At 44.3% G+C, this 23,570-nt stretch overlaps 2 protein-coding genes across 2 annotated transcripts in view; one reads left to right on the plus strand and one right to left on the minus strand.

The window, feature by feature from the left end:
* On the plus strand, positions 1 to 6,667 carry mfap2 (microfibril associated protein 2). Its single transcript, XM_070843481.1, has 9 exons — positions 1 to 59; positions 1,889 to 1,949; positions 3,973 to 4,020; positions 4,440 to 4,466; positions 4,569 to 4,649; positions 4,753 to 4,794; positions 4,891 to 4,978; positions 5,647 to 5,720; positions 5,823 to 6,667. The coding sequence occupies exons 2-9, from the start codon at positions 1,919 to 1,921 to the stop codon at positions 5,924 to 5,926; spliced, it is 495 nt and encodes a 164-aa protein (XP_070699582.1). The 5' UTR covers positions 1 to 59; positions 1,889 to 1,918; the 3' UTR covers positions 5,927 to 6,667.
* LOC139212902 (rootletin) overlaps positions 6,636 to 23,570 on the minus strand; it is a 22,898-nt gene continuing 5,963 nt past the window's right edge. The window contains exons 8-37 of the mRNA XM_070843469.1: positions 23,414 to 23,520; positions 23,080 to 23,295; positions 22,892 to 22,982; positions 22,647 to 22,733; positions 22,366 to 22,578; positions 21,840 to 22,039; positions 21,547 to 21,729; positions 21,110 to 21,254; positions 20,875 to 21,021; positions 19,680 to 19,910; positions 19,134 to 19,327; positions 18,926 to 19,053; positions 18,517 to 18,686; positions 18,212 to 18,391; positions 17,760 to 17,894; positions 17,499 to 17,642; positions 15,888 to 16,126; positions 15,619 to 15,778; positions 15,294 to 15,461; positions 14,761 to 15,184; positions 13,942 to 14,105; positions 13,710 to 13,830; positions 13,443 to 13,606; positions 12,677 to 12,892; positions 11,407 to 11,631; positions 11,179 to 11,328; positions 10,796 to 10,996; positions 10,173 to 10,304; positions 8,033 to 8,206; positions 6,636 to 7,688 (exon numbers count right to left, since the gene is read on the minus strand). Of these exons, the coding sequence (XP_070699570.1) occupies positions 7,602 to 7,688; positions 8,033 to 8,206; positions 10,173 to 10,304; positions 10,796 to 10,996; positions 11,179 to 11,328; positions 11,407 to 11,631; positions 12,677 to 12,892; positions 13,443 to 13,606; positions 13,710 to 13,830; positions 13,942 to 14,105; positions 14,761 to 15,184; positions 15,294 to 15,461; positions 15,619 to 15,778; positions 15,888 to 16,126; positions 17,499 to 17,642; positions 17,760 to 17,894; positions 18,212 to 18,391; positions 18,517 to 18,686; positions 18,926 to 19,053; positions 19,134 to 19,327; positions 19,680 to 19,910; positions 20,875 to 21,021; positions 21,110 to 21,254; positions 21,547 to 21,729; positions 21,840 to 22,039; positions 22,366 to 22,578; positions 22,647 to 22,733; positions 22,892 to 22,982; positions 23,080 to 23,295; positions 23,414 to 23,520 (5,196 nt within the window). The 3' untranslated portion in view covers positions 6,636 to 7,601. The remainder of the gene's footprint in view (positions 7,689 to 8,032; positions 8,207 to 10,172; positions 10,305 to 10,795; positions 10,997 to 11,178; positions 11,329 to 11,406; positions 11,632 to 12,676; positions 12,893 to 13,442; positions 13,607 to 13,709; positions 13,831 to 13,941; positions 14,106 to 14,760; positions 15,185 to 15,293; positions 15,462 to 15,618; positions 15,779 to 15,887; positions 16,127 to 17,498; positions 17,643 to 17,759; positions 17,895 to 18,211; positions 18,392 to 18,516; positions 18,687 to 18,925; positions 19,054 to 19,133; positions 19,328 to 19,679; positions 19,911 to 20,874; positions 21,022 to 21,109; positions 21,255 to 21,546; positions 21,730 to 21,839; positions 22,040 to 22,365; positions 22,579 to 22,646; positions 22,734 to 22,891; positions 22,983 to 23,079; positions 23,296 to 23,413; positions 23,521 to 23,570) is intronic.

The following is a 23,570-nucleotide window of genomic DNA, read 5'->3' on the forward strand; positions in this document are numbered from 1 at the left end:
CTGCACTCAGAGGACGCATGAGAGCTGAGGATAGTCGGAGCAAACTGAGTCAAAGTTAGGTAAGAAACTCTGGAAACAAACTCTCATTTCTGCATTTAATGTCTTAGATTTAGTTGGACCTACTTACTTGATTTTGCTTCATGCACGTTTGTTAGTTAAAACTTTAATTGCATTTGTGCTGAGAAGTATGGAGGAAAAAAAAAAAACTCAGGAGATGTGATGCGATTGTGCACAGACTGCATGTAGCCCAGTCCGCGGTTTAAAGGCATTAACGCATCCCAAGCGTTCACCAGTCTGCTGAATGTAGAGCGAATAATTGTGGATAATTTGCGTGTATGTTAATGGCTGTTGAGAGCTGACATGTGGTCCTGTGTTTTCACTGGAGAGAAGAAGGAGGAGGGACTTCACAGCACAGCCTGCAGTAATGGCACTACAATGGAGAGAGGGTGCCAAGAGGGAAAACGAAACACTCACGAAAAATCAGTTGTTTCCAGAGGATGGAGTTCTATGAGGACTCATGGAAAAGATGATTTTGGATTTTTATTTATTTGTTTGTCATAGCTGCATAAAAACAAAAGGAGTAAAATAGGTGACAGCAGTGCATCTCCTGTTGCTGTCCTCAGAAACTCTTACTAATGAGTGTGTGTGTGTGTGTGTGTGTGTGTGTGTGTGTGTGTAGGTAGGGGGGGATATGGGGTCTTTAGCTAAGAAGGGAAGGACTCACTTGGGGAGAGGGGGGCTAATCGCTCCCAGATGTGTGCTGTGAAAACATATGGTTTCCGATAGCCACTGTGATGCACAAGAAGAATGTGTGTGTGTGTGTGTGTGTGTGTGTTTTGCTGTTACACAAATACACACACACACACACACACACACACACACAGATTTATTGATACACATGTGCAGAACTTGTAACTTGTGCAAACAGTGTTTCATTCACATGTTCAGTGTCCAGTGTGGCCCCAACAAAAGCCTGCATGCCGACACACACACACACACACACACACACACACACACACACACACACACACTTAGAGAGAGAGAGAGTTTGGGAGTCCGTGATGTAGGATGTATAAAAAGCCCAAATTAACTGCTTCATGTTGTGTGTATGAAGTAGCCCTGAGGAGGAGGAGCGTTCATACTTTCCACAAAGTGGAAAAGCAGTTAGTGTTACAGGACGCTAAGGTAATGGCTCCTACTGTACGCAACACTTCCTGCATGTCAGTGACAGCACAACAAAAAGCAATAATCTGGTCTACCAGTCGGTGACGTCTCGATGCTGCGAGTGTTCATGTTTTTCTGTCCACATGTCATTTTCACTCAACCTGAGAGGTTCTTTTGCTTGGTGGAGTGAAGAAGAAAGAAAAAGGGGGAAAGAGGAGGAGGAGAAGGTGGGGAGGGGGGGGGGGGGGGGGGGGGGGATTCGAGGAAATGACCAGTGAGGGCGACAGAAGGGAAATGAAGGATGTGGAGACAGGCGGAGAGAGGGAGGGAGGGATGAATAAAACTCAGAGAGAGGGGTGGGGTTGAGGGGTCCTCAGTTTCTTTTCCTGGAATGCAGCCCCGAGACTGTCTGCTGCAGCGAGGAAAAGTAGGAAAACAGAGAGATTGTTCTTAGGAAGACAGACGTGCCACATTCTTGCTGTCAGAGTTTTCTCCCCCTCTCTCTCTCTCTCTTGCCGTGGCTGTTTGGGGCCAGTGGAGGGGGGGAGGAGGGCTGAGAGAGAGAGGGGGGGGGGAGAGCAGTGGGGGGTTGGAAAGGTGACAGAGGGCAGGGGGAAAGAGAGGAGAAGAGAGTTCAGGAGGAGACCAGAGGAATATCCAGCACTAAGCACTTTGTTCCCCTCATGGTGCCCTGTTGTTAATACTCTCCTCATCTCCCCTCCAGTGTCCAGTCAGTCTACCTCCCAGAGTGACCATGAGAGTCCTCCTACTAATCTGCATGCCAGGTAACTGCACCGTCTTCCTCCGAGAGCTGAAACACACCACTGAAGGTTTCAAACCTCAAGTTCCTCTATAACATTACATATTCATTACACGATGTGCAACAATTAAAGTTAAAGAAATAGTTTGATGATTTGGGAAATACTTCCTTGCTGAGGGTTAGGTTAGAGCATTGATCTGAACATCTGTACGTTAAATATGAAGCTACAGCCAGCAGCCGGTTAACTTAGCTTAGCATAAAGAATGCAAACAGGAGGAAGCAGCTAGCCCGACTAAAAAGATAGAAAATCCACCTACTGGCACCTCTGAAGCTAAAATGTCATATCATGTTTATTTAATCTGCACAAATACCAAAGTGTAAAAAAATGACACATTATGGTTTATGTGTTGGACTATTTCTTGGTCGCCACAGTGACGTTAGCATGCAGCCAGTGAGACTTACCCTCAGCAAACCTTAGCTAGATATTACTGCGTAACTACAGTTTGCTGAGTTTATGACTTTCCTCTATTTTTGCCACTGTTACACCATGTTTTATCAGCTACAGTTATCCTCATTATTACCGGTGGCCACAGTAGTCGGTCGCTTTAAAGGTCCCATATTCTGCTCATTTTAAAGTTCATACTAGTATTTGGAGGCCCTACTAGAACAGGATTACACGGTTTAAAACACATTATTTTTGTCAAAACAAATATCGCCGCTGTAGCAGTTTTCAGCCTTTTTCTACACGCTCCATGTTTCAGAATCAGAATCAGAATTCCTTTAATAATCCCCAGGGGGAAATTGCTTTTTGTTACACACAGCTCCAAAAGAATAAGAATAAACTTCAAACACAAAAGTAAATCAGGTGAGTCCAGAGTCCAGGGTCCTCTCCTCTCTGGTGAAACAAGAACAGAGCAATCTGCTGTTTTGCTTTTGTCTCCGACATCTCCGTGTTAACAGGAGCTGCAGTTAGTGAGGAATAAATGACGACGAACAGTGAGGTGGATTCAGGAGGTTTTTGTCAGCGGGGACAATCGGCTTGCTGAAGGGCTGGAGGAGGTCACGTGATCAGATCCCTGTGTGACATCATAAAGGGAGCCAAATCTAAACAACGTGTTTTCACACACATTTACTTAAAGATGGAGCAGAAGAAAAAGAGAGGATGATCTTTACAGGCACACATGTTATATTGGAAAAAAAGTGCATTTTGCATAAAATGGGACCTTTAACAACTATAGGCTAAAACAAAGTGTAATTATTCATTGTAAATATCTGGATCAGTCAAGAGTACGTTTTCGAAAAAACACTTTTTACAAAAAATGCTAATACTAAATGATATTTTTTCATACTTAGTAACCGTGGTGATCTATTAGTCACATGATTAATCGAGGAACTGTATGCAAGGAAGAAATAAGGATGAAGGCAAGACAGACGATAACGTTAAAACACTGTAGAAGAGCCATGCGACGTGTTTTGTTTTAGATGGGTTTTCATTAGTGACACAAGTGACTTCATGTAACCTTTGTTAACTGCACATACAGGATGATTGCAAAAAGTAGTGTAACAATAGCACATAATGCCAGTGAAGTGACTCAGTAATGTTATTTGCACCATGCCATGGTTTCTGTAACATTAGCTAACAATAGCCGCCATGACTGGTCATAGAAGACCAAGTAAGGCTGTAGCCGCAAAACCAATGAATGTGCTGAACTGAGAAATGGTGCACTTTATTTCTTATGAATCTAACTTTTCATGTGTTAGAGGAAAAACTTGTCATTTCTTTGTTCTGTACATAGTCTTCCTTTAAGGCTCGCACGCGTCTGCGTCTTGCTGTGTGTGGAGTACAAAACTTTAAAATTTAATTCAACCAAAAGTAAAAAGCAGAATTACAGATATTTAAAAAAAAAAAGAAAACACCTGAAAAAAGTACTAGTGCATAATAAGAGGTACGCAGTTACAGTACTCGGAGCACTTCCTGACTTTCTTTCCCTGTATTTCACTCATCATCCCATCTTTGTGATTACTTTATTGTTCTGAAATGTCAACAGTCCTGCTACTCGCCCAGGCCCAGTACCAGGAACCGTTTCCTTTTTTGGGTGAGTTCATTAAGAGAATATTGGCTTTGATTTTTCCAGCTCAGCATCGGTTTATATCAGAGCTCTCCACATCTGTTCCTGATTTCTCGTTGTCCTCTGATGTGTCACCTAGCCTCGAGGAGTTCTCTCTCCTCCTCCGCCTGTTATTTACCACCCGCATAGCAACTGTTGTCACAGTGTAAATAGCTCTCTGACCACTCTGCATGTTATTGTTTGTAAACATCTTGCATATGAAGTCATGCGCTACACCCTCGCAAACCGCTCATTTTGTTCAGTTTTGGCATGCAGGTGGTGCATTTTATATGGTGCAGTGTGTGTGTGTGTGTGTGTGTGTGTTTGGGGAGGACCGACTGTAATTGGTTTCACAATGTTGATCTCATGAAGCATTTTTCTCTCCTGCTCATTTTATGACTTCACAGAGGACTATGGGCCGGATTATTTTCCAGGTAAAGTATTTTCAGCTTCATAGAAACGTCTCTCGATTTTGCTTTCACATTTAAACATCAGTGTGTTTTATCATGAAAGCGACTCTTCTCTTTCTCCTCCAGAGTCTGAAAATCCCGACTCTCTTCCTGGAACCTACCAGCAGCAGGTTCGGCTCGAGCCAGTGGTCCGTCCAGAAAAATCAGGTATATCTGCTGAATTCTCCTCCTGCCTGAATCAGGATATTTAAGGGTGGGTTGCTTTGTGTCGAGAGCTCATTTGTAAATCTGTTTCCCATGTGGATATCAGAGTCCGATTTGGAGACGGAGCCCACAGAGCCTGGCCCTCTTGGTAAGAAAAGTTCTGGAGAGAGGAAACAAAGGAGGACACATAATCAGTTGCTTAGTTTGAATGGAGAATTTATTTCGCTGTGTGTTTAATTTCCAGATTGCAGAGAGGAGCAGTATCCCTGCACCAGACTCTACTCCGTTCACAAGCCGTGCAAGCAGTGTCTGAACAGCCTCTGCTTCTACAGGTACGCTCTGTAGGACCTGAAATCGCTTTTAAATGAGCACCAAAATGAAAACACATCTCATTATCTCTGTCCTTTTGTCAGCTAAAACCTCCCTGACATTTGTAGGTCAAACAAATAGTATCTTACAGGACACCAGCAGTTTTACTCTTAAAAAAGCCTTAGTAATTCCCTACAACAGCTGGGCACTGTGGTTTTTAGCAAACGTGACTCAAACAGGACTAAATATTGCATTTGTTGGGAACTATTTTCTGCCGTAGATTAATGATAATGATTAAATTAATAGTGAGCAGCAGCGGGACAGTGTGTGTGAAGTTGACTCAAAACAAAAACTACAGTGTGTATGTGTGTGTCTTAAAAAAGGGATCTTTCACCCCGTGCAACAGTGTGACTCACTGATTTGTTTTTAATCGTTTTTGGAGGACTGTGGAGGTCTTTGGCACATAAGAGTACGATGTATCAGGCTTTGGCAACACAGATAACACTTGTTGATCAATTCATTGTTGGTCTTGATCTTTTTATTGGACTTATTGAAAAATACACACTGCTGCCAGATATTCAACTTTATTCTCCAAGTTTTGACTGATGAGAAGATGATTGTATTTTTACTCCTTAAACTGGCACCTCAGTGTTTCAGCCTCCCTTGTGACCTCTACACGTTTTTCATTCAGTTTGCGGCGGGTGTACGTCATCAACAAGGAGGTTTGCGTGAGGACTGTGTGTGCACATGAAGAGCTGCTCAGAGGTGCGTTTAGTGTGCTCTATGTTTGTCAATTCTGTCTTTGTGTATTGAGACTTGTTATTTGAACTTCCCTGTGTTTGTGTGTGTGTGTGTGTACGTGTTTAGCGGACCTGTGCCGTGATCAGTTCTCCCGCTGTGGTGTGGCAGCGCTGAGCGGCCAGTGTGCATCACTAGGCGGAAGCTGCGGGAAGAGCTGTGGTGGCTGCTGATTGGGTACAGAGATCAGGGACACAGGGACCTGCCCAGATACTGCCGCTTTACTACCACTCATCCACATCCTCCTTCTCTGTCCTCCTCCTTCCTCCCATTTCCTCCTCACGTTCCCCTCTCACTCCTCCTGTACAACCCATTACTCTCATGCCAAAAGGGCGCATCTGCATTTGAAGTTTTTTTGTTGTCGTTTATCTTTGTCTTTTCACATGTATGTCTGCCCAGTAGATCCTGTGTGTATGGATACATATACTCCAAAGAACATTGATGATTGTATAAATCACTGGTGCTATAAAATCATCACACTGGTGCTATAAAAGAGAGATGCACATAAAACTGCGGAACATCTTTATTTTCTTTTTTTTTTTGCATATTGTACCATATTAATCTCATGCTTTGTCTTTGTTGATATGTTACTGTACTTGTGTTGAAAAGCAGTCAATGATAATCAATGGTGGCCACTGTGCACTGACATCAGACAAAACCGATCAATATCCAGCCGCCAGCAGTCTCATTGTTGAAGATCATGAGATGTGTGAAGAAGCAGGTGGTGAGTGACCTCAGTTTTTGTACTACTGCCACCAGGATCTGTGCTTAGCGACCAAGCAGCGAGCTCATATAAATATATTCCAGTGGCAACAAGTGCTTTAAAAAGGCATCTCACAAACGGCCTCTGTACTACTGCTTTGTAAAACTGTCACTATTAAGACTGAGAAAAAAAATAAAGTTTTTTTACTACAGCTGTTCTGTGTGTGATTGAGTCAAACATGAGTCATCGCTGTAATGTAATCTGAGGCTGCAGCTCGGTGTGCTGAAAGGTATTTATGAAAGACATGAATTATGGCACACACAGTGAGTTTATTCTCCTGAAAACATGTGGCTTCCATGTGTATTGTCCATATAAGCCATATCGCTGTTATCAATCATCAGTAAGTAAAAAGTATGTACATCTAGTAAAACTAATATTAACTATTAAAAACACACACTGTAAGTAAACCATCATACTGCAGAACTCCACTGCTCCAGGTCCCCTTTTCAGTTATAAAACTGTGTCTAGATATCAGATAATCACTAAAATCTGTGTCCATTTCTGAGAAAATACAGTGCAGCTCCTTCATTATGCTCAATTCGTTTGTTTCCTGGCACTAGAGCACAGTGAAGACCTTCCATTCCTCCTCTTAGTGTCCTCGGCTGTTAATATAAATGTGGGGGAATCGAGGCCAAACTGCACAACTGGCAGATTTTCGCTGTTGCACTTCATCCAGATTCTGTCTGGAGGGGAATCCTGCGGTGATTTGGGTTTCTTCTTGAATAAGAGCAGGAAGTTTGGGAAGATGTTGAGCAAGGATCAAGTACAGATGTTGCCAGTAATCAGCAGGCTGCTGGCGTTTTCAGCACAGCTGCTGAATCACATCGCTCCGTTCCCTTGCCTGTCATTGGTGGAGTGTGCGCTGTGGCTCTTCACTGTACAAAATACCAATAAAACACCATCAAAATGACAGGGTTGTTCATTTCAGTGTCACAAAGTGAAACAAATCCCAATTTAAACAGTAACGTTTGAGTATGAACACTTAAGGAATGTTTCTGTGACTAAATATTGTTTTCAGACATTCATCGACTTTTTCCCGGTAACAGACGTGTTGTGCGGTGGTGCTTTTGGTTTTAAGATAATCCTCATTTTCCTGACGACAATAAGGAGGACGGAAGTGATGGTTGCCGTCGTTTTATCTCCTGTTGCAGCTGCTCCTTCAGGGTGGACACCTGCAGTAAAGCAGGGGGTGAAAAAACATTAAAAACATTAAAATTTCTGGTCTGTAATTTAGATCACATGGGGACAGATTGATGCCATAAGGTTCAAGGTTCTTCCTCAGCTGGCTGCAGACAACAGAGGGTCGAGGAGCAGGTTTTTGTGTTCATCCATCTTAACAGTATAAACAGCCAAGTTTAAATACTGTTTATGGTCCATCAGTGTAACTTTACTCCTGTTTCACAACATAATGTGGTTCTGTTGCACCTCAAACCAGCTCATCCATTGTAGCAGGGAATGAAAAGTGTGACCTGAGGAAGACCTTCGCTAAACCTTAACTACACCGTGACTTGTGTACCTGCTCCTCCAGGCCCTTGACTCGGTGTCGGTGAGCTCGCTCTCTGGTGCCCAGCGTTCGCTCTACGTCTCTGAAGCTGGTCCTCAGCCTCTCGGCCTCCCGCTGGGCCTCATCACGCTGCCTCACCAAACTCTCACCCAGACTATGTGACTGCTCCATCTCAGCCAGCTGATTCTGCTCAAAACACACACGCCCACACATCCACACACGGGGGGAAAGGGACCACAATGTTAACAAAAAGAAAAAGGACGAAGGATCTGGCAGGATACCGAATGCTAGGCCTGTCCATATAGAACAAGTCTAAATGATGGAGAGACTTTGGTTTGGCTCGTAACACCCCAGAGGATCGAAAGCAGACGGCTAACCACCAACAACCATGTTGGAGGCTCTATGGCGACCTGGAGGGAAACCATACTCCTGTTTTCTGGAGCTGCAGTAACCTAAAGCCTTCCTGAATGTAAATGCAAACATAAAAGACATAATGGGACATGCCTTTCTAAACAACTTTGATATATCTGCAGGGAACAATGAGGAGGGTCTGCAAGAAGAGGCAAATACCCGGCAAAGATTTCACTTTTAGCCCGTGAAAAAGCTTTAACAAGAAATTAGTGTAAAGCTGATCCTCCATATCTATATATTTTTACATATATTTAATGGAAACTTTGCCCTAACTTTTGAGAAAAGTGGATTATCTGCATGAAAGTAAGTTATGTTGTATTAATGGTACTGTCCCATGTTGTTTCCAGATGTGTTAATACAGCAAAGGTCTTCATTAGATTCCACACTTCCAAACATTTAATAATCAGGTAGTTCGTCACAGCATTTACAGTTGAGTAAACATCACAAATCTGTTGTTGTTCACATTTCTGAGAAAACTAACAGCTGTGATTTTTATTGGTCTGGAGAAAGTCCTCTGACAAATGGTTGGTTGATGGCCTCTTGTAGAGACACCTCCAACATGCTTTAACATTGTTAAATGACTTTCTACTTTTAGCTGTAGTTCAGAGTTTTTGTTTTTTTTTTGTTATTTGCACTGTAGGCTCATTTCCTTGCATACTGATGACATAATTTAAAAATAGTATCCTTCTGCAGGACAGGGAGTAATGAGGAAAGATGGAGGATAAGGTCAAGGTTATTACAAAACTAGCCTATGAAGTTACACAATTATCATACAGTATTTTTTTGACAAATCATACTGATTCCTCAAATAGCAACTGCATGAGGGGTTGGGAATTACTTCTTCGGCTGGTGAACACTTCTGCAGCCTGAGGAAAGTTTGACTAAATTAGGAGAAATGTAAAAGCAGCCTGAAATAATCAACTTTAATGACTCTTTCAGAATTCTTACAAAACCACTGTAGCTTCATTTATTTGCTTGTTTATGGCATGTCTGTGGGAAATAAAAAAGCATCGCAATGACCACATCACAAAAGCAAAATGTATTTCCCACAGAAATATCGAAGGGGTTTGGTCAAACATTTTTTTTTGGCATCATTTACTTGACTGATGATTTTTGATGTGTAACAGGACGCAGATGTTTCCACAGCTCAACTCACTTGACATTTATGGACCTTTCAGGTGCAATCTGAGTCTAGCCTTACTGACCTGTTACTTATCAATTAACTTGAATGTATCAGTACAGCACCAGTACGGCACAAGCTAGTCTTATTCACCAAAAATTCTCATGAATCCTCTTTCTTGTGCAAACAAAATCCCCCGTTACTCAAGTCAGTGAAGACACAGAGTTTCACACAATGTAAATGCAAATGTTTTTTAACTGGAGGTTGTGTGGGTTAATAATAACGAAAAAAAAAAGAAAAGCATGTATACAGCCAGGCCCAGACTACTGGACAAATTGTCATGTTTGAGATCAATTCGTCTCAGTGTAAAAGGTGTGAAGGGCCTGTTGAAGCATGTTTACTTTAGTCCTTCAGTGAAACATGATGAAGTCGCTCCTCTCAGTCTGCGGCTGAGGTGTGAAGCAGCTAAGAAAACAAGTTCTGTGGCAAGTCGTGTCGCCAGCATTTCACTCTGCTACCAGCAGTTTGGTAGAGCTTCTAAGAGGTTTTTGCCTTTGTTATGCACAGTATGCCGTAATCTGTAATGAATCAGTGTGGGTTTGATGAATGGCGGCTCCCCACCTGCAGCATCAGTATCTGTTGCTGTGCTTCCTGCAGCTCCTGTTCAGCGGTGTTCAGGGAGCGATCCAAGCGGCCTTTCTCTGCAGACAGTCGCATGCTGCCTTCCTCAGTCTTCAGCTTCTGACGTTCAACCTAATAAAAAAAAGTGCATTTATAGAAAAGTAACTAACAGAAAGCACAAGATCTTTTACAAACAAGTCACACAGCTGCAGGCTCTTTGTCTTGTTTTCAAAAAAGCAGGTGAAAATCTTTTTTTCTGACTTTTACATACAGAATGAAAACTAGTGATGCACTCAGACGAGGACCAAGGAGGCCAATTATTTTCTATGTCTTGTGTACAAAACTGCCTTTTATGTTTCTGACAGCAGTTGTGTTTCCTGTATCTGTCATTTGAACAAAGAATGAGTGCTCTTAGTGACACCAGTTCAGACAAAACCCCTTTATTTGCATGTCATGTTCTCACCATCTGTGACCCTTAAGGAATTTTTGCACATCACTGGTAAAATCGTGTGCACATAAAGCATGTGAACTCTGAACTTTTGGAATCAACAATTGGTTCTCTGTAAGGGAATGACTTAGAGAAACAAGTTCCACATTTGCTGTGCACAAGCTACAGTGCTGACCTTATCCAGGGTGTTCCTCAGGGCATTCTTGTCTTTCTCCAGCCTCACAGCCTGTCTCTCAGCATCTTTCTTCTCAGTCTCAAGCATGGCGACCGCTCGCTGCAGCCCACGCAGTCGCTCCTCTACAGCCACCCGCTCCGTCTGAGCCAACTGGGCGTTGCGCTGACATTCTGCGACCACGGCTGAGCGCTGGCGCAGAGCCTGATGGAGGGAAGCCAGAGATCACATGAAGAATGTTTATGTATAAAATGTTGTATATCTGCATACTTTTAAGTGAGGTCACAGCACGGGTACGGCTAAAGATCTTGCAGATGGTTTGATGTCTTTTTCTGAGGACATCATTGGGGCAAATGTGGGGCATACAGATTATCTACCTCCCTCACCTCTTGAGTGTTGCTGAGCTCTGCCTCCAGTTCCTCTCGTCTCATCTCACTCTGGCTCAGATCACTCTCCAAGCTTTGCACACGCTCAGTGAGGGTGGCCATGTTCCTCTTCCCCTCAGCCAATGACGCCCGGGCTTCATCCATTCGTTCCTTATTGGTACAGAGTAAACATCACATCGCTGTCCAGTTGTCATCCACTTTGTCCTAATTTCCTTCCGTCTTACTCACCTGTAGAAGCCTTTTGTCCTGTTCAGCCACACTCAGCGTCTTCTGCAGAGCGGCCATGCGACTCTGTGTGCTGCCGTGAGAAGCCGTTGCCTCCTGGAGGCTCTTTTTCAGGACAGACGTCTTCTCTCTGAGCAAAGATTGACCTTCCTGTGCTTTGAGCAGAGCCTGGCTCAGCCTCTCCACCTCTCTCTGGAGCAGAGACACACGGGCCTCTCCTTCGGCCACCTGCAGTTTGTAGAGATCAAATTTATGTGTAATCCAGTCAGCAAACCAACAAAGAGAAAGAAGTATTTTATTTCTTTATTGTAGGGGTGTGGTGAGTATGTGTTTTTGCCTCTTTGTTGAACCAGGCACACTCAAATCCAAAATGATTTAGAATTCAAGGTATGAAGTCCATAATTTCCCGCTCATTCCCTAACAATTGTTAGACAGTTTCCAGGGATTCCAGGGAAGTTTCTATTTAGTAATAATTAAAGAGAAAATAGGTTTTGAGCCATTGATTACTCAGTTATTTGTGGGAAAGTTTCTATGAAGTTCAGAAATCATTAGGAAGTTACAGACCCCTATAATAAAGTATTTCCACCTTCACCAATGAGGTACATGAAATGTATCAAAACACTTAAACCTAAAAAACTGTGCATGTACACAGATATAAATAATGAGATAACTATGGGGATATGAACATAGGATGACTCTGTATCAGCCTGCTGTATCCTGGAAACAATCATTGACAGACCTCTAAGGGGGTTTGACCTGCTGCCGTTTGGCCTCCCACAGAGAAAGTGCCCTTTTTCTGGAAAGTTTTTTTCTTTAATAAATATATAAATCCCTGTTTGCACACAGCCTGCCCTGCCAAACAAATATATTGATTTAATCAAAATATCAGGTTGTGAGATTTATCCCACCCCCCCTTTCCATCTTCCTATGATGAACACACGCACTCGACAGTCAGCATGTTCATCTTTGTCAGCAGGATTAACCTGCAAGTGAGGATGTCAGTCAGAGCGCGAGGTAAGAGTCGGGCTGGTTCATTTACTGAAGTACTTGTCATTTCTTTGCTTGTGTCTTTAATCAACTGTCATGTAGCAGCATTTTAACCAACCTCAGCCATGGGTTTGTTTTACATACATACAATTTATTATCCCCTTTATCAGTGTCACAAACTTAGTCATTCCAGGCATGTATGTATTTAAATATTTGCAAATTAAATCACCTTTTATGATTTGTGGCCTCTGCCCCTCTGAAATCCTTTGCACGTCCCTGGCTGTACCTGTTTCAGCAGTGAGTCATGGCGCTCCTGGGAGGTCTGGCTCTCAGCCTCCCGGTCTCCCAGACTCAGCTTGAGCCTCTGCATCTCTCCCTCCAGACTGCGCCTCCCCAGCTCCACCCTGGTGGCTCGGGCTTCGGCTGCCTCCAGTGCCTCCCGCAGACGCCTCCTCTCGGCCTCCAGACGTGCCTCAGCCGCACGTTGCTTATTCAACTGATCCTGCAGAGACAGAGGGAGAGACAGAGATCATTTTCAGGACCAGTTGGTTTACGTTTAGAGAGCAGAATCCTTTTTTGTTTAATGGAGACCTCAGATTTGGGCCCAGATTACAGAGACATGCACAGACAGTCAAAAACACTGTTACAGGCATAAAAGCACACACTGATAATCCACAGCTCCATCTTTACTTGTCTCTTCGTTAATTCTCCCAAGACTTTTCAATAAGTCCTTCTTGTTCTAAAAATGTCCCAATGCAACAAACATACTTCTAAAAATTTCTCTCTGCTTTTTCCACCAAGAGCTTCTCATACTGTTGTCCAGAGTGGATTATTGTGAAAGTTTCTGGCAGTAAAAACAGACATATGGACAGTTGACAGGAGACACCACAAGAGGTGTAGCACTGCGTGTGTGGCATATGTTGTTATTACATTCCCTGACAGCTTATTATGAGTGCTGCCATATGGTGACCACGGCTGATCAGCGGTCACTGCTGTGCCTGTGACAATACATATACAGGGTTTTTATACACGTGGTCACAAGTACACAGTACCTGCGTGTGTTTTTTATCCATCTCAGAGGCCTGCAGCGCTCGCTCTAAATCCTTCACCCTGTCGGTGAGAGCTCTCTTCTCTCTGTCCCCTCTCCTCACCGCCTCCTCCTGCTGCTGGAGCGAAATCTGAGTAGAGGTCAGACGCTCATCTAGTCCACGCTTCCCTACAGTCACACACATTAACACACATATAAGACAGATTTGTGATCATTTTGCCTTTTGGTTAGGGTTCCTCTTGCGAAACTACACGGACAAGTAAAGTTTTACCGTCTTGGTATTCCTGTAAGGTGTTTTGAAGCTGAGTGAGACGCCTCTGAGCGGAGTCTCGTTCCACCGTCAGTTCCTCCTTCTCCCTCTGCAGGACCCCAAGCCGGCAATGGGCATCATCCTTCAAAATCAGCAATAAACAAAGACTTAAGATATACAAAAACAAAATATCCCTGTGCTATTATGAATGTTTTTACTGTGTGATTTATTTCATGCTCAGCAGCTGTTTTACCCGCTCCCTCTGTGCCTCACGCAGCTCCTGCAGGAAGTCTCTCAGATCACTTCGCAGGGTGTCGGGGTCCAACTCTGGCTGAAGGATAGGCAGCGGTGTATTTCCTCTCTCAGGAGACACGGCCGCCGAGCCTAAAGTATTGTCAGGGGTGCTGACTTGAAATTCTGTAAAGATAAAATATAAAGAGTTAAATGAATTGTTTTTTTGATGTTGGGGAATCTAAAGGAGGGGGGGATCATAATCTGTAGACTAATGTCATTAAAAGACATTTATAGAACTATATCTTACTGGATGTGAGATTTAGCTCTCTGTAATAATCTGTTATGCTTATATACCAAGAAATTAGTAAAAAGCTGTAACTAAGTAAGTATCAACATGCAAGTTAATCCAGATGCTGATACCGATGCAGACTGAAATATTTTTCACAGACAAATCCACGTCAAAATATTACATACACATCAGCTGACATTTCAACTCCTTTCAGTGCTTTAAGTTCACTAAGGCAGCGTTCAGACCAACTTGAACCCTGCATGACGACACACGGCCCTCTCATTCATTTGGATCGAGCAGAGTGCTCTGGCAAAAAAGTTAAACCAAGCTCAAGCTCAGTTTCTGCAACGCAACACGAGATCACTGGCCGATCACATCTCACTGGATGTGAGATATGTCTCACTGTAATAATCTGCCATTTTTATATCCCAAGAATTTGGTACAAAAAAAGACTCTAAGTGGCTAAAAGGGGTCTCCTTTAAGATGGCCCTAATAAATAATTACACAAAATCTAACTTTTGCAGAGGAAAAGCTGTAACGTTTTCTTACCTTTAGGCGGTGACAGAGAGGAGCGCAGGGGTGAGATGCTGTGGTGGCGTGACATAGTGCCCGGTGATGTGGAGCTTCCCCCGGGGCTCCTTCCCCTGCCTCCTCTGCCTCCTGCTCCGATGCCCAGCGTTCGCGTCAGAGCAGACTGGACGCTGCTCAGGCGGAACTCCAGGTCCCTCTTCCCGGCCTCGGCCCGGGAAAGCTCCACCTCAGTGGCTGCCAGTCGGCCCTGGGCCTCGCTCAGCTGCAGGCTGGACTGAGCTGCGGAGTCCTGAGCTGCCTGAGCGCGCAGGGCCAGGTTCTTGGCTTCATCCTGCAGCTTCTTCTCGCAGCCTCGCGCCTCCTGAAGCTGAGCGGTCAGTTCCCTCTCGCAGCCACGCCAGCCCGACTCAGACTCCACCAGGCGCTTCTGAGTCATAGAAAGCTACCATGAAAAATGAAAGATAAATTAGGACACAGTGAAGGCAGCGATTAAGCAAAATCATCATCACAAGAGCTTGGAAATGTCCTTTGTGACTTTCCTCCATCCTCACCTCTTTCTTGAGGGAGTCTCGGGCTGCTTCAGCTTCATTTAACTTCTGTTTGAGGATGAAAACCTCTTTCCCTCTCTCCTCCTCTCTTTGCTCATCCAGCGACAGGCGAGTCTGCAGCTCTGCCACCTCCCTCCCTTTCTGCTCCTTCTCTCCATCCAGAACCTTCAGCTGGAGCCAAGAAACACACAACACAGTCACTCTACCAAGAAAGACCTGAAAACCTCACTGTGGTTTATTTCCTACTGACTAAATGTGAAGTCTGGACTCAAAACAAGCTTCTTTTTAAGTGTCAGAGGTGTGAAGGAGGGGTGACATCATGTCTGACCTGTCTGCGGAGCTCCTGGAGCTCTCGTCGAGCTTCGAGTCGTGACCTTTCAACTTCTCTCAGGCAGCTTCGCAGCTCGGTCACTTCCTTCTGAGTAGATGACAAATTCTCCTCTATCACCGCCAGCCTCTGCTCCTTCTCCTCACACTGTCGTTTAACACTGAAAAACCCAACACACACACACACAAACACACACACTCAGTGATCCTGAAAGTTGTATTTCTCTTATTTTTGTCATTGGATACTTTTCCATTAGTTTAGGCGTTTACCTGATTCTCTCCGTCTCTGCACTTCGTAGAGTTTCTCTCAGCAGGTTGTTCGACTGGCTGAGCGCGTCTCTCTCCTTGGTGACGTCACCGAGGCTGCGTCGCAGCTCTGTCCCCTCTCGTCTGTAGTTTTCTGCTGCGTCCTGAGTTTGGTTGAGGCGTCGCTCGATGTCCAACGCGTCCCGCCTCAGCTGGTCTCGACTCTCCTCATTAGCTAAGAGAGAAGCTCTGCACTGGTCCAGCTGGAGGGTGAAAGTCATGTGTGGTACAACATGATGTAAGAGAACCAAAATGTGTTAAATTATCTCATCACACCCAGCAGGAAAGTCTGTTTTCCATTTGCTGGTTCACTGGATATCTCAACACATTTATCACTGACATTTCACTGTCAAGAGCTAAGTGTTGGTGGAGATCCAGTAAATTTATTGACCATAGAAGATGGGGCATGGTTGAACATGTACTAATACGGCAGATGTATCTCATGATCATCTATCACCACATATATGTTGATGCAGATGTGGCTACAGATGAAGACTGAAATATATATATATATATTTTTGATTGTTTTTGTTTTATTTTACTTGGCAGTAAACCTGTTTCTGATGCTGTTTCTGATCTTCAACTCACCTGCTTTCAGTCGTCAACTGACATTTCCACAGCATCCATCTCTTTAACTGACTCACAAAAAAACTTTTTTTCTTCAGCTCCAATAACTTCCACTGTTCACACACAATTTATTTCAACTGCTTCCAGTGTTTAAATTTTAACACTTCACTTCAACTAGCACCATCTTTTAGTTTCTGACTTGAACTGACATTTTTTCCTTTCAACCTTCACAGTTTAACTGACTGATCCACCTCAATCTTTTACACACACACACACACACACACACACACATTTTGGTGCTTTAAGTTAAACTAAGGGAGCGTTCAGTTTGAGCCCTGCATGATGACTCTTGTTCATTTGGATCTATCCAGTCTGAAGACACAGAGGGCTCTGGCCAAAGAAAGTTGAACCAAACTCAACTTCTGCTGCAACACAACATGATGTCATCCAACAAGGTTCTGCATTGGCTGATTGAATACATACTAACACTCATGTTAATTTAACATTAATGTCATGTTTCTACTCTTAAGCTTGCATTCTTCAACCAAAGATAACATGCTTGCTAGTGTCATAACTTTCCAGAGTTGTAAAATCCTGTCTCTGAGGATTATAAACTGTTTTGCTGTGTTTTGGCATCTGATGAGCCTTTAAACAGACTCATCTGTTACTCAAACTGGACTTTTTGGCTGGCACCAATGCAACCGTCTGCGATGTTGTAACACAGGCCTGTTTTCAGTCTGAATCCCCATTAAATCTTCAACTCTTTACATTTCAACAGACAGTAGACTTTTCTAGTTTTTTCATGCTGAACTGCACCAACTTTACTGAAAATAACTCAGTATATGGATCTTGTGATCGTCAGTTTGTGTATGTTGATGTAGATCTAAATATAAATGCAAACATTGCGTTTTATATCATGAATCTAACAAATTAAGAGGAAATGTGCGGCCTTGTTGGGAGTATGTGGTCTGATTTTTATCACTTTCATATCCTCACAGCATCATCTACCTCTTTGAGGGCAACATCAGCACGTGACTGAAGATCAGTGCAAGTCTCTCGTAGACTGTGGAGTTCCCTTTCCTGCACAGCGGCTGCATCCTCCAGCTGAGAGCGAAGCTCCAGCAGTTCGCTGGTCAGAGCCCCGACTCTGATCTGTGTAGAAACAAACCTGGAAGTCAGTTCAGTAAATCTTCCTTATGCTATGTTAAATAAGACAGAAGATAGTTCAACAACAAAAGGAAGATAAACTCAGTGATGAAGACACATTACCTCCTCCTGCTCTTTATAATGGGCTGCTTCTCTCGACATCCGCTCGGCCTCCAGGGCTGCGGCTGACAGCTCAGCCTGCAGGGACAACACCCTGTCAGACAGAACTGTTTTCTCTGCCTCCTTCAGAGAAAGGGCCTGGGAAAGAGAAAAAGGTCTGGTTAACTAAGAAGTGGAACTTACAGCAGATGTACCAGAGTTGAGGCACACTGTCTCTATACTGTTTCTAATGAAACATCAGGACAGAAAGGCAAGTCAGTATGCTTGAAAACATTATCATAATTATTAGGAGAGTGTTTTACCCTTTCGGGGGTTTGATGAGGCAAAGCTTCAAAATCTAGTTACATAATGAAGATACAATCTTTTTATTAGTTTGTTTCATCCAATGCTAAATGATTATGTACCCAAACACTTCTCTACAGAACCGCAGTTTGAAGCTTGAACCGCAAACAGACCTGTTGTTTCTCAGTCTCAGCCTGCAGCAGACTCTGATCTCTGTCATGCTGGAGACTCCTCAGTTCATCCTGCAGCTGCTCTCTTTCTCTCTCTGCTCTGTGGAGCTGGTCCTCCGCCTCCTGCCTGAGCTTCCTCAGAGTGCTATCATGCTCCATCATCAGGCTGTGCCGCACCACTTCCTGTTAAGCAGAGCAGGCAAGAGCACAAACGAGAATCGTCAGCATCAATAGCCTTATTTGAACAAAAAAAAAAAAAGTAAAAATAGGTCTCCAGACAGCGCCTGTAAACCACTGAACTTTCTGACCTTTTCTGAGACCAGTCTCTCCACCTCCTCCTGATGTTCAGAGGTGGCCTTGCGTAAAGCCTGCTGGGCCTCCAGCTGTGCAGTGTTAAGCGCCTGCGTCAGAGCCTGTTTCTCCCTCTCAGCCTGGGCCAACACGTTCTCCTCATCTGAGCGTAGACGCCTCAGTTCAGCTAGAAAATCACACCCAGGAGAGGGAAACACAGGACTCCACCATTAGGTTCTTATTCTGTCATTTTACTGTCTTTTTCATTAAACCAAACATCTTCAGTTTAGCTATTAAAGAGGCATGTTTGTGTCATAGCTTTCAGTAGTTTTTCTCTACAGCTTTATTCCTCTACTTCTCTTCTCAAAATCCTCTACTTTCTTTGCCTCTGTGTGTTTTCCTTTACACAACGCCTCTGTCACTCACCTGCTGCAGTCTCACTGCGGACTCGAAGGTTTTGGTTTTCCGTCTCCAGCTGTTCTCTCCGAGACTCCACCTGAACAAGCTGCTGCTGCACCTCAAACAGACTGGTTTCCAGGGACTCCCGCTCCGACCTGCAGGTCACAAACACACAGTTACACACAGTCTCGTGTGAAAACGTATCTGACACTGATGAATGAGACACACCACACACCTGAAAGCAGCCAGTTCCTCCGACAGGACTGTGTTTTCTCTCTCAGACGCCGTCAGCTGGACCACCAGCGCTGCTTTGTCTCGGGCCAGCTCTGCCCGACTGCGGCCAGCTTCCTCTAGGGCCACCTCGTTCCTCTGGCCTTCTCCTCTGATGAGATTCAACTCAGATCCTAGAGAGGTCACCTCAGCACAAACCTGTCAACAAAAACCAAACATGTGACAAATACACAAAGAAATGAAAAACCACATGTAAAGTGGAAAACTCCTTCCTATGTGATGTTTCCAGGAAAAAGGCAATAATAGGCGATTGTGTAATTCACTTTTGTATTGAGAAATTGGTAAAATGGCCTCTTTTACTGACAATTTCTATTGTCGTTTCATCCAAACAAACGTCTATAAAACACAGCAGTGGCTGCATAAGAAGAATCTTACCTCACATGACCTACTTATGTGACCTAATTAAATATCTAATGGGCTCTAAATGCAACAAGTGTATTTAGGTCAGACTGAACCTTTAAATCATGATGTGATATAATCTGTTATGCACCTGAGTGACTTTCTCCTGCAGCTTAAGTCTCTCAGTCCTGAGACTCTGGAGCTCTGCCTCCATCCCCTCCCGGCTTAGCTCTGCATCCTGCAACGAGTGGTGCAGCGTGATGCGAGCAGAGTCCAGCTCCAGCCGCTCCTGCTCCAACCGGACAAGCTCATCTCTGATGGTCAGCCTCTCCTGCTCCGCCTCCCGTTTCTGAGAGAGCAGAAGTGCCTTCTCCTCCTCCAGCTTAGAGAGGGAGGAGGGACACGTTCACATCAATAGGAACATTAATAGTGACACTAAACCATTACCTTTGCACAAGGGCTGCATGAGTTTTTGTAATTTTCCTCAGTTTGAACTTTTGCTCTGTGTTTTCACTCTTCAAATTACTTATTTGTCAGTTTTTGTGCGTATAACCAAGGGCAACAGCATAAATGCCTTCAAAGAGAGACTGTTCAGTCATCAAGGAGGCATCAACACTACAAGACATGTGAAAGAACAATAGATAGCGAGAGATCAGAAATGCAGCCAAAGGAGCTCTGACTGCAGGCTCCACCTTCAAGTACGGCTGTTAGGAAAAGGTGAAAACACTTCAGGCAACAGAATGTGGTTTGACACAAGGGTTGGATACTGAACTCTGTAGTTTTTCAGTGTACCAAGTTATGTTGGTACAACAGTGCACTGATTCACGTTAAATCAATCAGTGTCAAATATTTGTGCCTGAACGCACACCTGGGTGAGAGAGTATGCTAGAGTAAAGGCTAAGTTAGAGAGCAAGCGAGACAGCGAGACAGCGAGACAGCGAGACAGCGAGACAGCGAGACAGCGAGACAGCGAGACAGCGAGACAACGTCACCCCTGCAGCTTGTTTATGACAGTCAGAAAAACGGGCTGAAAGTGGCCACAAGTGTTACGGTGTGGTCGCTGTAGGGAGGGATTTTCTTTTCTGTGGAGTGTAAAATGTTCTAAATAAATAACAATGTTGAAATGAAGATGTTTGGGCTTAGTTTTTTACAACTGAAATCATAAAAATGTTATTATAGACAGAGAAAAACACAGAAAAAGGTACGGGTGGGCACCAGTACTGAATTCCAGGTACCGGTACCAGTTAAATCAGTACTCAACCATACTTGACACGTCTCATGAACTAGTTCATTTCAGGCATACTGAACATTTCAAGTTTTTAAATGCCCTCCTGAAGTGACTTTACCTGGAGAATGTAGGAGTTAAGGTCAGCCTTGTCCTGGGCCAGGCCCTCATTCATGCTCCCCATCTTGGCCAGAGAGTCCCTGAGAGCTGCATCCTCAGATTGCAGCTTGTTAATGAGCAGTGACAGCTCTGCGTTACTGCTCTCAACCTGGACGGGGAAACAAGGGTCCAACAAAGGTCATACACAACAAGAGTATATCAAATCTGCAAAAAGTTAAATGACCACAAGTTTTTACCCGAGCAAGTGCTTTAGAGAGTTGGGCCTTCTCTCCCTCCAGCAGCTGCCTCTCAATCTCCCCCTGCTGGTGAGTCTCCCTCACTGCAGACAGCTCTCCGCGCTGAGCAGAGGCTCGATTCTCGCTGTGCTCCCACTGCTTTTGTCTGAAGCAAAACAACACACATGCTGTGCTATAACAATACAATACATTTTTAGGGCTTCTAATGAGAGAGTAAGGCTCTGTGTGTGTACTTGTTAGTGCTTGAAGCCTATTGCCATGTGCAGGAGAATTGTGGTAGGCACTGTTGGAGTCCAAAGGGCCCAGTCTGAGGTGAAATAATGCTTGAAGATCACCTTTGTCCGTAAGTGACTAATACAAATCTTCTGAATGGTTTCCTGTACATGTGTGCAGACTTTGAGGATTATCACTTAATCACAATTAATTAGCCTGCTTACATCCTCTGAGTCTCTGCCTTTGCCCGGGCTCTCTCCTGAATGGCGGCCTCCTTCTCCTCCTTCTCGTGATCTTGCTCTCGCTGCATGGACGTCACAGTGAGCTGAAGTTTCTCACAGTCCATCTGAAGGATCTGGCTCCTGCTCTGTGCTGCCTGCAGAGTCTTCTCCAAGCTCACCTTCTCACTGCAATGTCCATAATGTGTGAAGGAAAACAATGTATTGTAGAGTTAAATGCACTGCAAGATTTAAAGATTAGAAGGAGGTTGTACAAGGTGATGTAAGTGTCCGTAAACCTGGCCAGCGTTTCCCTCTCCTGCTTCAGACGGTCCTTTTCTCTCTGCACGGTCTCCCTCTCTCTCTGAGCAGCATCCCTCTCTCTCTGAAGAGCTTGGTTTTGCTGTTCTGTCTCTCTTTTAGCCACATCACTCTCTGAAAGCTGCTTGCGCAACTGCTGAACTGAGGACTGGGCAGAGAGAAGACGGCCTCGGACATCCTGCAGACACAACACAAGTGGATTTGATTACTTTTAGTTGTATCTATTAATGCAGATCATTTTGGTTAAGATTTTGCCTCCATCCTGAAACCACGGAGGGTTTTGTTTGTAGGACTTTTTTGGACGATTTCTTTGGAAAAAGTAGTTCTATAAAAAATTCTTCACAGCGAGGTTTGTGAAATACCCAAAATACCAGGGGCACATTTTTTCAGTGTAACTTTTGTAACACTATAAATTTTCCTGAGGCAGACACTGTGCTATAATCAAAACCATCTATATCAGTGTACTACATGAGCAGTATCATACAAAGGGTTCAAACATGTCACCTGCAGCTGGAGCGCCTTGTTTGTGACTGCTGAGCGCAGAGCGGTCAGTGCCACATCGGAGAGAGGAGCCAGGGAGGAGGACCGAGAGGGGGAGGACGACCTGCGAGGGGAGGAGGAGCGGTGAGGGGAGGAGCCCGCGATCAATGCGAGCAGCGGAGCCCCGGAGTTGTCCTGGTCCGCCTCTGATGACGACTCTCCATCTGACAACACTGACTATAAGAAATAAACAGAAAATTAGCACAAGGCACTCAAATCCTAACGGGATAAAAGTGGCTGTTTACCTGAGCGATGTCCCGCAGAGTGTCCAACAGTGTCTCAGTGTGAGCTCTCATCATCTGCATGTCAGTCTCATCATTCCCACTCTGCTCCTTAAGGAAAATGAGCAAAATGAAGCACAGACACCTCATTCCCTTGGAGGGGGAAGATCAATGCAACTGACCCAAAAAAAAGAAATATTACAGCCTTAAAGGCTCTAATTTTTCTTTATTGTCGTTCTGTTGTTAACATTGTTTGACTGGCCTCTCACCTCAAGCCTCCTCATCAGTACAACAATTTCTTTGTCTCTTTCCTCAATTTGGCCCTTTAGTCTCTCGCTTTCTCGCACTGAATCTGACAACCTGTTAAAACAAGGACAATAATCAAAAAGTCCTTCATACAAATGCTGTCAAATCAATAACAACTTATCTGATAAGAGAGCAAAACACAGTCACTGACCTGACGTTGAGTTCACTTCTCTCTGCATCTGTTCTGGCCTGAAGATTCATCATCTCCGCCACTCGCTCTCTCAGCTGCTGCTCCAGCTGAACCCGCAGAGCTTTCTCCCGCTCCAGGGCCAGAGCTGCTCCTCCCTCCCGGCTGTTCAGACCTGCGCAGGACACCTGAGCAGAGTGGGACATCCGAGCCAGCTCGTTACGCATATCCGACAAGTCCCTGAGATTGGAGAGAGATTGACGGAGGGCAAAAAAGTTAGTGCCATCAAATGTGGTTCTGTGTGTTCTCTCATTTCAATATGATTCAAATGAGAAAATCAGAAAATAACAGTGTTAACCTTTCAGTGGAGCTCTTCATTTCACAGACATGCCTGCGGAACCCGACCACTTGCCGCCACAGCATCAGCAGTCGACTGTGCTCACGACTGAAGTAACTGTGGAAAGACTGAGAGGCGAACCATAACATAAATAACTAAAATATCTTCACATTTTTTC

Source organism: Pempheris klunzingeri, chromosome 2 (genome assembly GCF_042242105.1).
Source record: "Pempheris klunzingeri isolate RE-2024b chromosome 2, fPemKlu1.hap1, whole genome shotgun sequence".
Lineage (NCBI taxonomy): Eukaryota > Metazoa > Chordata > Actinopteri > Acropomatiformes > Pempheridae > Pempheris > Pempheris klunzingeri.

Bases quoted from the DNA above. Each gene is read 5' to 3' on its own strand.
- mfap2 (XM_070843481.1), top strand. From the start codon at position 1,919: ATGAGAGTCCTCCTACTAATCTGCATGCCAG. The intron at 4,021-4,439 runs GTGAGTTCATTA...ATGACTTCACAG, and splicing joins GGAACCGTTTCCTTTTTTGG to AGGACTATGGGCCGGATTAT. The intron at 4,795-4,890 runs GTAAGAAAAGTT...TTTAATTTCCAG, and splicing joins CACAGAGCCTGGCCCTCTTG to ATTGCAGAGAGGAGCAGTAT.